The following is an 11,958-nucleotide window of genomic DNA, read 5'->3' as shown; positions in this document are numbered from 1 at the left end:
ATCACCGGTGATGAGTTCATCATCATCTAGACACGTGGATCCGCGACGGTGAAAGCATGGCTTGCTCGCTTACTGCGCATGTTCAATAATTCAATGGATGAGTGGGTCGCTGGGCTAGATGTTGAGTACACCATAGTCCTGGAAAGAGAGAAGATTCTAAAGGAGGCTGAGAGGAAGAAGCCCGCCGTGATCTAGGTTTGCGTACATAACGTTTGCTTGGTCTACCACATATGTCATGCCAACGTTGAGTGCCAGGATTTTAAGAACTTCCTCAAGGACAAAAGAGTGAAATTCGTTACTGTAGACTTTAGGAACGACAGGGATGTCCTGCGTCGGATAGGTCTCGTTGTAGGCCAGCCCTTAGATCTCCATAAGGCAAGCCTGGTGTCCTCCTCTCAACCTTCAATGTTGACCCTGGCAGCAACCATGATTGATCCTTCGTACGCTAAACTGAAGAAACCTCATCACGAGTTTCATCATGCATGGGAGTCGAAGACATTAGATGAAGATCACATCCTGTACGCACCATGTATGGCTACCTTTGTTTAAATATTTACAAGGGTTGGATGAAGAAGCAGAGACTAGTGTCCGCTTCAAGCAAAGAAGCGTCGGCGAAGAGGAAGAGGGACTAGGAAAAAGTCGAGGACATGGACTCGGACTCCGAGTAGGTGGCAGTGTCGTCGCTCATGTTGGTTCTACTGCAGTGTAAAGTGGACTAGTTGCTTAGTTTATTTTCAAGGGTGTGTTGTGCTGAGGCCCCAGCAGAACTATGTTTATGTTCTTTCTCGTTATTTGAACTCTTTAGTATGTACAGTAGTACTAGTACTATGTCTTACTACTATTCTTCTTGCAGTTGGTACTACTGCTTGTATCTTCGTGTTACTACTGTACTTAATACGTTCATACTAGTAGTATAATTTGGGTTAGTCGATTTGTGAAACAAGTTCGACGGAGAGAAGGAAGAAGACGGCATAACAGGTGGAAGAAGCCCTTCTAGCCATCCATGTTCCATCAAACGGCTCAGGAGAGTCGACTGACCCAAATTGCTCCTTCAGATTGCAGGATCCACATGGCATTCAAGGTTTCAAAGGTAGATTCCACGTCCGCACCCGGTTTGCGGGCTCGACGCACGCGCGACCGGCTTCCGCGGTGATAGCCACCATGCGCGCCTCCTCCGCGCGGGCGGAGATGACAATGACACGCTAGTTCCTCCTCGCCGGCGTGCTGGAGCACGCGCTCGTACTCCTCTTTGTACGTTGTGTGCATAGACGCGGCTCCACCAGCTTCTCGCGTGCTTGGTAGCGCGGCGGCATTGCGAGGAGGGACTACAGACGACGTGAGCGGGCGAGCCTTCGGCTTCATGGCACAGGGATGGCGGCAACACGGTGGTGATGGGCGAGAAATTGTTGGCCGGAGCAGGCAGGCGCCAGCATGCGCAACGGTGGCGGTGGCATATTGATGAGTGCGCGTATGGGAGCTTACTTTTGTTTTATATAAGGTTGGTCAAATTTAAAAGAAACCAGTACTAGTACACGTAAATATTAGACTTGGGCAGCGTGTTTATTAGTTAGTACCACAGCCATGATACGGAATCCTGTGCAAGCGCGTGAACTACGGCCACATGGTCGATCGAACGGTGCGTCACCGTGTTGCGCTCGAAGGACATCCACCGAACCTTTTTGTGCATGTGAAAACAATCACCGAATATTACTCAACTTTTTTTCCTGGAAAAGTTCTTGACGCTGCAATATTTTCATATATTTGAATTTAGCTCCAGTTTGTGTTTATTTGGATTTGGATGTTTTAGGTGCGCCCTAGTTTTTTTAATACTGATTTTGTGTGTGTGACTAAGAGAGAACGTGTGTATGTGTCCATATGTGTGTTGTGGATAAAGGGCAATGTGGAGACGGTGTGCGTGTGATACAGACATAGAGAGGTGTGAATCTGCAAATGATCATGCATGAGTGAGACATAGACAGATGCCAATACGTTGTGTATACATGAGAGAATGGTCTTCTAGTTTACTTATGTGTGTGTGTGAGAGAGAGAGAGAGAGGAGAGGAGCATCCGTAACACAACAACCATCTCTCTCGATTCGTCCGTCCCTCGCACGGTCGCATGTAACACATGCATCAACGCGCACATTTTGAAACCCTCACCCGGCCCCTGCCCACCTCAATGCCCGCACAATCTCTTCGTGAATACCCATTTCTCTCCTTAGGTTTGTTTTCTCTCAATATCTGACACACACACATAGACACACACAGCACAACACACACACACACACACCCCCTCCCTCGAGCACACAATTCATCCCCATCCAAGGTTATACGGCGACCACTCTCGCTTGTGCTTCTTTGCACCCCAACATGCACAACACCTCAATCTTCAAAGAGGGCATCGAGGAGATCGAAGGCGGCGACCACACCGCGCTAGAGAATGCGGGGCCATTTGGAAGAAGGATGATGTGACGACGGCTGACTGACTCCTCCCCCCACCCTCTCTCTCTTAGACAAAATTACCAATCCCTCTCTCCCCCGCACAAAATTATCAATCCCTCAACCCTCTAGATCCTTCCCCTCTTGTCCATGTTTTTCCAGCTCTCTCATCAAACATGTTGTCGCTTCTCCTTCCATGTATACAGAATCCGGATGCACATGCATCTCACGTATATTACATGTCTCCATCTTTCTCATAGACCTAACTTCTTCCTGTCTCTTTCTCTCTATCTCTATCTCTCTCTCTGTCTCGTTAGGTTTGTATCCTACTCTCTCATCTGCATACATACAATCTTTCCCGCCCTATCTGCTCCATCTTCGCAAGCTCTCTCTGCACATTTCATTCACACATTTGGGATATGTTCAAAATGTTGCTTCTATAATGGCTGATGTAGAGTTATGGTTAGTTCTGTTGCATCCTACAAAGTAATAACTATGAAATGCATTTAGATTCTCATTTGACTGGGATTATGTGAGTTTGAGCATGTTGTGAGGTACTATAGACCTTGTATACATCTTGGGATTCGACAATGATTGTAACTATTGAATTGTATAGACCATTACATTCGAAGTCAATAGCCTAATCTATTTATTTCACAATTTCAACAAATGATTAGTTCACTACAAACTAAGAAAAAAAATGTGTACTCCCTCCGTTTTTATTTAAGTCCGCGTATTAGCATTTGTCAAAGTCAAGTTTTGCAAACTCTCAGAAAGCTTACAACAAAAAATATTAACATATACAATATAACAAATAAATACCATTAGATTCATTATTGAATGTACTTTCACATCATACATATTTGTTATGGTAAATGTTTATATTTTTCAATAAACTTGGTCAAACTTTAGGAAGTTTGACTTCGGTCAAACCTAATATCCAGAGTTTACTAGTACTACTCACTAGTTGCTTAGCCGAATCACTCAACACGCCACACGGGGAGTTCAGTGTCACAAAATTTTGAGGTCGGCGGGAAAATCTCCCACGACCCTGATTTGAGCAGTGGGAAGTTACCATCATAGCATTCGGAATAGGCCTATGGATGACGCTTGGTAGGGGGCTGTTTTCGTAACTTCTGGTTCACCCTACCCAGCCAACCCCACCCCGGCACCCAGAGTAGTACACCTGAATACTCCCCATTTTCTATCCCCACCGCAAAATAGACTTCTCCACGGCACCACAGCCTTCGTGCTCCCCCCCCTTTACATCAGCGCACTCGTCCACTGCAGTGCATCTGCCTCATCGACGACCTCGTATGCCGCACTGGAGCCGGTCCACCGTCGTTCTCGTACACGGAGCCTCTTCCCCAGCATCGTCTTCTACGGTCTCGAATCTGCTTCTCGGAAGGCGACACCAAGCGCAGAAGCACCACCGTCGTGGACAATGAACTTACTCCCATTGTCGACCATGACTCACAGAGGCTGCCGCGACCATTGTTCTCCTCCTCGATTGGTAATGTGTGTATTGAATCACTTAGCAGTACATGTGTAGTTCCAATTTTGTTCATACCTACCCATCAAATTTCCTGGGTGCTATTGTTCCCGTAAAAGTAATTGGTTATAGCCTCCATTGTCCAACAGAATATCAGCTTGTAATTGTGCGTCGCTCCTGTATCGGACTGTGCTTGGGTAGGTTTTTCATCTGCAACCAGTAGTGTGGCAAATGATGGAAAGTTTTTTAGAACTAGCAAGATGCCCATGCATTGCATGCATCAAGATGCATTTGTATGAGTATTTTATCTTGTGGGAGAAAAGGATGAACGAGGGAAGGCCTTATTTGCAAATCTGGAGAGGGTATGGGTATATTTTTGCAAAATTCCCATTGTTTCCTTCCTATCTGTCAGATATAAATCGGACGGACTATATTGCAGGATGGTTGGCACACCATCATCACCAACTCTGTTTTTATAAGAAAAAAATTATAGAGAAAAAAGTAGACAGTAGAGAAGTAGAGATAAATATTAAATATAAAATAAATATAAAGTAGAGAAGAGAGTAGAGATAGCAGAGATGTCGGGAAAGGATCGCGCGCACGGGGGAAAAAGCGGTCAGGCGTGCGCTAGTTTTGGCGCGCGGTGTCCGGCGCGCTTTATAAAATCCAATGCCCTCCCACCTCTCTCTGCCTTGCCACCGCTCTCTCCCCGCTCTGTGCCTCGCCACAGCTCTCTCCCCGCTCTTTCTCGCCTCGCCACTGCCGCCGCGCCACCGTGCCGCCGCATCACCGGGAAACTTGGGGATACCGCGGCGTCCGCGCGCGCCCCTCCGGCGGCTTCTCCGCTGAGACCCGGTTCCGCGGGATGCGCCTCAGCCTCGGTAATTTCGACACCACCAATGAGGCCGCCCACGCATACGATGCGGTGGCGTGGCGCCTTCGGTGGCCTCATAGAACATTGAACTTCCCCAACGTGCCGACGCAGGAGCGGGTGCAGGAGCTCGCGCCTCTGTCGCGGTTTAGCACCGATGAGGATCGTCGTGACAACCAAAGGCGGGAGCACTGTCTCGGCATCGCCGAGATGGACGAGGAAGCCATGGTGTTGTGGCACCAACACTTCCCACGGGACATCATCAATGCGCGCGAGTTCTACGTGCAAAGGAGGGCGGAGAGGGATAAGAGGAGGGTGGAGCAAGCTGCCTATAGCGAAGAGAAGCGTAGGCGAGAAGCGGATGCTCAATTCAACATGAGGCTAGGAGCAGCATCTCCCTGGGAATCCAACGACAATCGGTATCTTCACGCCTACACTCAGACGTCAGAGGAGGACATCACTGAGGAGGAGTTGGACAACAAGGAGTAGTTGAATTATCTATTTTTTTATCTATCAATGTTGAGAACTATCCTCTACTTCTCGATCTCAGCACTGTAAACACTTTTTTAAAGCGCCACGTGTTGCGATTCTGTTGGAGATGCTCTAAGATGGCAACGAGTGCTTTAGTGTTGCCCACAAGATGCGCGAGTATTACTAGTAGTATATTTTTCTTGTCATGTTGAGATTTTAAAACCACGAGTGCGAACATGCAGAGTAGCAATGAAGACCAAACATGGGATATTGGGGACATCTTCAAGGAGCATGGCAAGTTAAAGAGGAGCTGCACCGAACCTGTAAAACGAGCTTTGGTAAGTAACACCCTTTCAATTACTTTCGTTTAGCCTCGTGTTCTTTGATGTGTATATGTTGTAGTTTTTGTTTCTCTTAAGCCTGGTGTTCTTCGATGTGTAATAAGAAGAGTCTTAATCGTCCTAATGCTTTCGTTTTTAGCTTGATGTAGGAAGTGGGTGTTCTCACCTTGTAGTCTGTTTTTATATATTTTTTTCCTTTTGAATTCACTTCTCCGAGTTCTGTTTATCTGGCTTCTACTAAATGGATCTGGGTTGCTCTGAGTATTGATCTAAAAAAGAAGTAACTTCATGTCAGGATGCAGTTCCTGCGAGGAGGGAAGTATGGTCAACCTCGAGATCATGTTTCCAAAATGAGGCTGGATTACACACAAGGTGCCAGTTCCCTAATGATGATGGATTAGACACAAGATGCAAATTCCCAGATGATGCTGGATTACACACAAGCCAGGTGGAGTCGTCAGCTGTTTGTGTTCTCGTGGCTCTAGTAAAGGTTGAAAGAAAGCATGCAGCAGCCCTTGAGAATGTAGCTGAGTTGCTGAAGAAGTGAAAAGAGTAACCAGATGCTCTCTTCACCCAAGCCAACGAAGAGATGGAAGAAGCCAGAAATAAGCTAGCAGAGGCAGAGCAGGCTAGGCGTCTCCTACTATCTAAAATTGTTGTCAATACAAAATTTCCTTCATAATAGCTAGGTTCAAATGTTTATCCAGTCAGCATGCCTATTGTGATGTCCACGCATCTACTGATGTGGCACAAAATATTATTTTCGGGTCATGTAATAACAGCAATTACTTTTTGAACAATAACAGACGAAGAATTGGACATGGTATAGTTCACGCGCAAGCCCGACATTCCAAGTTCAACTTCCACATCAAACTCATGTTCATAGATATCTGCACATTCATACATAATGTCCACAACCATGATTCACTTCAAAGCCAAAAAAATGTGAGGAGAGTTATAAATAAAGAAAAACCTCTACTAGTTCCTGCTACCAGTGCGAGCACAACAAGTCAAGACCATGCGTAAATTAATTATATTTTAGTCATTTTTTGTGTTCTAAAATGCATGACGGCTCGCGGAAGGACGTGTTGTCGGCACACGCGTGGATTCAATGAAGCAGGTGGGGCAGTCTAAAGCTGGTTGCACGCGGCGAGGAGGCGTGCTCAGCTGAGCCTGCAGCAAGTGGGGCCCTCTTGGCCGGCGCGCCGGTTCAATGCCTGCGCTATGAGAGGTCACTTCCGTGTCAGAGCAATCACTCCCTCCAGTCCTTTTTTGTTTGGGTATAACAAAATCTCGTTTTCCATTCACATTTTACAAGTAAAATTCGTGGACAAACTTTGACCCAAAATACGATGGGGACTAGTAAACCATAATGGAGGTAATTGTTTTATTTAATCAAGAAGGGTTTCCCCTTCCGATTTTCATTACTGAAAACCAGCATCTAAATCTAAACCATAATATTTGCCCTAGAACTACCAGGTTCAACATGTCGCAACATAAACCAATACAACCATACGCCAAGGAGGTACGTAGTACTATGAATTCCATTTTCACTCCATACCAATCGTTCTAAAAACTACTAAGTACTTATAACGCGCCATTGAAAATCAGAACTCTTAACCCCGCTAAAAATGATATTTTAAACATGGCTACTCAATCTGTGGCAACTGGCGAGCCACCGCCTCCAAGTCGTTCACCTGGGGTCCCGACCATCAACTCCTACGGATCAAATTATCACGCGAGCTGACTATTCCTACAAAGGTGCTCCACCACATACCCGATACCCGCGAATGCAGCAATCGTGCACCTAGGGTTTTAGGGTTTATTTGTTAACGTCGCCTTTACGTAACACTCATGTGTGCGAGGCAGCGAGAGGCCAACTACATGTGTGCGCCTCTTCTCTTCGTATATATACTCCACGGTTTTTCTGGTGTCCAATAAATTATAATAACTACTAGCAATGTGCCAATGCGTTGCCACACGATCAAAGTAGATTAATACATATTCACCGATTTGATAGAAAAAAAAAGTCAAGTTTTGAAATACGTATATCAGTAAAAATATGTTATGTTTCACTCAAAATATATTCCTTTGGCGGTTTTGATGAGATAAGGGAGGAATGTTGTTGGTTTTAAGATTCAAGAAGTGGTATATGTCTAATTTCTACTCTTACTAGCAAGATGCCCGTGCATTGCATGGAACATCAAGATCTTGTGGGAGAAAAGGATAAATGAGGGAAGGCCTTATCTGCAAATGTGGTGAGGAGTGCGGGTAAATTGCCATATTTTCCTTCCTATCCGTCAGATATAAATCGGACGACCTACATTGTAGGATGGCAGGCCCACCACCATCACCAACTATGTTTTTTATCCCTACTCTTATAAAAAGCATTGTCGGTGATGATCGTGTGCCTGCCATCCTGCAATATAGGCCATCCAATCTATATCTAACGGATAGGAAGGAAACTATGGCAATTTTGCAAAAAGATACCCACACCCCTCTCCACATTTGCAAATAAGGCCTTCCCTCGTTCATCCTTTTCCCCACAAGACAAACTACTCATACAAATGCATCTTGATGTTCCGTGCAACACATGGGCATCTTGCTAGTTGTTGCAAAAAGCCCATGTGTGTGTGAGAGAGAGAGAGGGAGAGTGGAGAGGACGGAGTGCATGTGTGACAAAGACACAAGGAATGTGTGTGCGATAGGTATCAGCTGAGGCGATAGTGTGTGTGTGTGCATGATCGAGAGGGCGTGTCTCAAGAAGGGAAGAAAAATCTACATAGATACAAGGTGCGTGTCAGGACCCCGACTCAATGTCACATCGATCTAGCCTGTAACACCCCATATCACTTAGCGGCCTCACGCACGGTACTCCCACGGGTGTCGCCTTACCTTTGCCCGGGACCGTTTGCGCCTTTTGGCTCACGTATATGATGATGTCGCTAGCATCCATATGATAAGGAGCCCGGGCTGACATGACTAGTCGTAAACCCAAAGTGGCACAGACTTACAGGGACAGGCATCCATGACCCAGCATCGAACGTGTCGGTCATCAGCAAGTGGGTCCGGGTTGTAGCACTGGGCTAGCAGGACTCCGGTAAACCGGGCTGTAGCGGGCTAACAGGGCTCCGGTACTCAATGCGTGACATTTCCCCGAAGGGACAGACACAGGAACGAAGAAGGACACATGCCGGCCAGCCTAAGTGTTTCGGAGCAGTAGCAAGCTACCATGGCTCAATGGAAACACTAGGAGACATTTCCCGGTAAGAGAGGCTACTAAAGATAAACAACTAGATAGTCAGATCCCACACATACCAAGCATTTCAATCATACACACAATATGCTCGATATGTGAAAATACAACAAGGCATCACAACATGACTCTACGACACAAGTACTTTATTTAAAGGCTCAGAGAGCCATACATAACATACATACAAGTACGGGTCACACGACCCACATTCAAGTCATACAGTCATACAAGCCAGCAGCGGAAGTAACTTGTTTGAGTACAGACAACTAGTAAAATAAGAGAGGCTTGGAAAGCCTAGCTATACTACGTGGACCTTCACAAGCTCAGGATTACCACCTGGGCCTTAGTCTACCCGTCGATGTCAACATCTATGAAGAACCCATCAGAAGGGGTTGCAGCGTCTTCTGTAAAATGTAAATTATAGCAACATGAGTACAAAGGTACCCAGCAAGACTTATGTCAGATCCTACATACATGCACATTATCAAGAAGGGTTGGTGGAGTTATTGCAGCAAGCCAGCTTTGACTCTTGGCTAAACTATCCTACGAGACTCCAACTTGAAATTGTTTTGCGCACACGAGTCCACTACTCACCACTTCAATACACTACCGAGAATCCACCTCCGTCTTCCTACGGAGGGCCATCCTCGGCACTCACGCTTATCTTGAAGCTTTTAGTAGTTTCCAGTTTACTTGTCTATGAACTGTATAGGCAACCAAGTAGTCCTTCACCGCGGACGCGGCTATTCGAATAGATTAGGTTAACCCTGCAGGGGTGTACTTCTTCATACACGCTCTCACCACTTACCGCCGTTTACACGACATGTACTCGGCAACCTTCAAGCGGAAGCCCAACGTGGGTGTCGGCCACGACCTACCTAATCACCTAAGTCTCCAATCCAGGTTTATCGCCTATCCAGGTTCCATCCGTAGGGAGTCCGGCTGAGGTTTCCCATACGGCCCCGAACGATGTGTACAGGGTTCCCGAGATACCTAACGGGTATCCGGTACACCGTCCCACGTACCTACCGCATCACAGCCCACCCCTACGGTCAGCGTTGTCCACAGCCTCCAGTAGGCTACAAACACCAGAAACTACTTGCAACTCCTGGACAGAGAACTAGGGTGAATAAGAAGCCGAGAGGGTCCATTGGTTTTGGGCCCAATGCATGGTAGTAGCTGATTCTTAAATCACACATACAGATCTCAGTGCTTAAGGTCGGCTTCAATGAAACAACCCACCATGTACTCCTACATGGCCTCTCATCGATACCTTTACCAAATCGTGTTCACCACATCACTCTCAATACCGGCATGATCATTTCACTCTAGCCCATCACCCAGATGAACCAGACCTGACACGACTCTAAGCATAGCAGGCATAGCAAGGTAGGAACAACACATACATATGGCTCAATCAACTCCTACACATGCTAGTTGGTTTCATCTAGTTACTGTGGCAATGACAGGTCATGCAGAGGAAATGGGTTCAACTACCGTAGCACACAGCAGTTTGAAACGCGTTGTCTTAATGCAGTAAAAGAGAGCAGAAGCGAGAACATGGGATTGTATCGATATGATCAACTGGTTGGTTGCTTGCCTGATGGGTCGGTGCACTGATATTGCTCTTCGTTAGGGTAATCACGGTACTCCTCGGGGGCAGAACCTGCCGCAAAGAACACCGATACACAACGTCACCAAACAATATGCAACAATATGATGCATGCATGAGACATGGCAGTATGAGTGTGTTGGGCTAATGCAACTAAGACCAAATGGGTTTGAGCCAATTTGAACCAAAGATTCAAATTCCAAACACATTTGTGATCTTAAATAGTGCTTTATCATGTTTTGCACTAAACCTCAAGTTAGCTTGCTTAAACATGCATGAAACTAGTACAGATGGATAGATTGGATTTTTCTGGTCATTTTTCATATATAATTTGTTTGATTTGGAGCTACGGTTGAATTTATATGAATTTTTGAAGTTTGGGTTATTTTCTGGAATTTATAAATCATTTTAGATTTATTTTAATTCCAGAAAAGGATTACTGCGTCAGCATGAGGTCATGCTGACCTCAGCAAGTCAACAGACCCGGTCCAGGTCAAACCTGACATGTGGGTCCAGGGTGTCAGCGGCTAATTAACTAATTTAATTTAGTTTAAACTAATCTGGATAATTAGATGAAGGGGGCCCCACCTGTCATTGACTCAACAGAGTCAACCAGGGCCCACCCGTGGTCAAAGTCAACACGGCTGCACCGGCGTTTAGCCGCCGGCGAGCCCGACGCGGCGGTGGAAGTGGTTTTTGCCGTTCCAGCCACCAAATGGGTCACGGAGGGCATCGGGGTGGAGCTGAGGACGAGCCGCGGCTCTTGGTGGAGTCAGTTGGGGTCGGGGCGGCCGGAGTTGGCGCCGGCGATGACCTAGGCGGCCACCGGAGTTCGGTTGGGGACGAACTCGAGGCTAGGGTGTGCGGTGAGGTGTGGGGAGTGCACGGTTGGACTCAACGCAGCATGGTGAGTGCGATGGACACCGAGAGGTGGCCGGAGGATGGCCGGGAGCACGTCGGCGACGAGATCCACGGCGGTGCGTGCGGGTGATCTTCGTGCGGTGGCTACACGGCTCGGGGGCGAGAGAGGAAGAGTAGGAGAGATAGCTAGGCTCACAGAGCACCCGTAGAGGCCACCGGCGAGGTCGGGGACGAGCTGATGCGGCGACTGCGTTGAAAGGGATCTCCGGCGACAGCGAACTCGGGCGAGGTTGGTGCGGTGGACTCAGGCCTCACGAGCACGCGAGGCTCGGTTAGCTCGACGAAGTGGACGGCGGCGGAGCTCCTGGACACGACGAGACGACGCACGGGCGGCGGGGAGCGCGGCTACGGCGATGGAGCGGCGGTGGTGGCGTCGGCCATGGCTGGGGAGCGCGAGGGGGAGGAGCTAGAGAGGAGAGGGGACGTCTGGGGGGTTCGGGGGAGAGAGAGGGGTCGATCCACGGCGTTAGCCGGCGAGTGGAGCGGCGAGGCGGCGAGCAGGTGCGTGGCACCCATGCGGTGCTCACCGTCGAGCACCTGCCTGCCTGCCTGGCCG

General features: G+C 47.6%; 1 protein-coding gene across 1 annotated transcript; it reads left to right on the top strand.

Moving 5' to 3' along the window:
- Window positions 1–4,684: 4,684 nt before the first annotated feature.
- Window positions 4,685–5,290, top strand: LOC123039311 (ethylene-responsive transcription factor 11-like; the record flags this gene model as incomplete). The annotated part of the gene is made up of 1 exon (XM_044462526.1): window positions 4,685–5,290. A coding segment is annotated over one exon (606 nt), but the record flags the coding sequence as incomplete, so codon positions are not given.
- Between the last annotated feature and the right edge of the window lie 6,668 nt (window positions 5,291–11,958).

The sequence above is a fragment of the Triticum aestivum genome, chromosome 2B (genome assembly GCF_018294505.1).
Source record: "Triticum aestivum cultivar Chinese Spring chromosome 2B, IWGSC CS RefSeq v2.1, whole genome shotgun sequence".
NCBI lineage: Eukaryota > Viridiplantae > Streptophyta > Magnoliopsida > Poales > Poaceae > Triticum > Triticum aestivum.
Note: the sequence above shows the minus strand (reverse complement) of the source record. Positions and strands in the feature narration are given on the sequence as shown.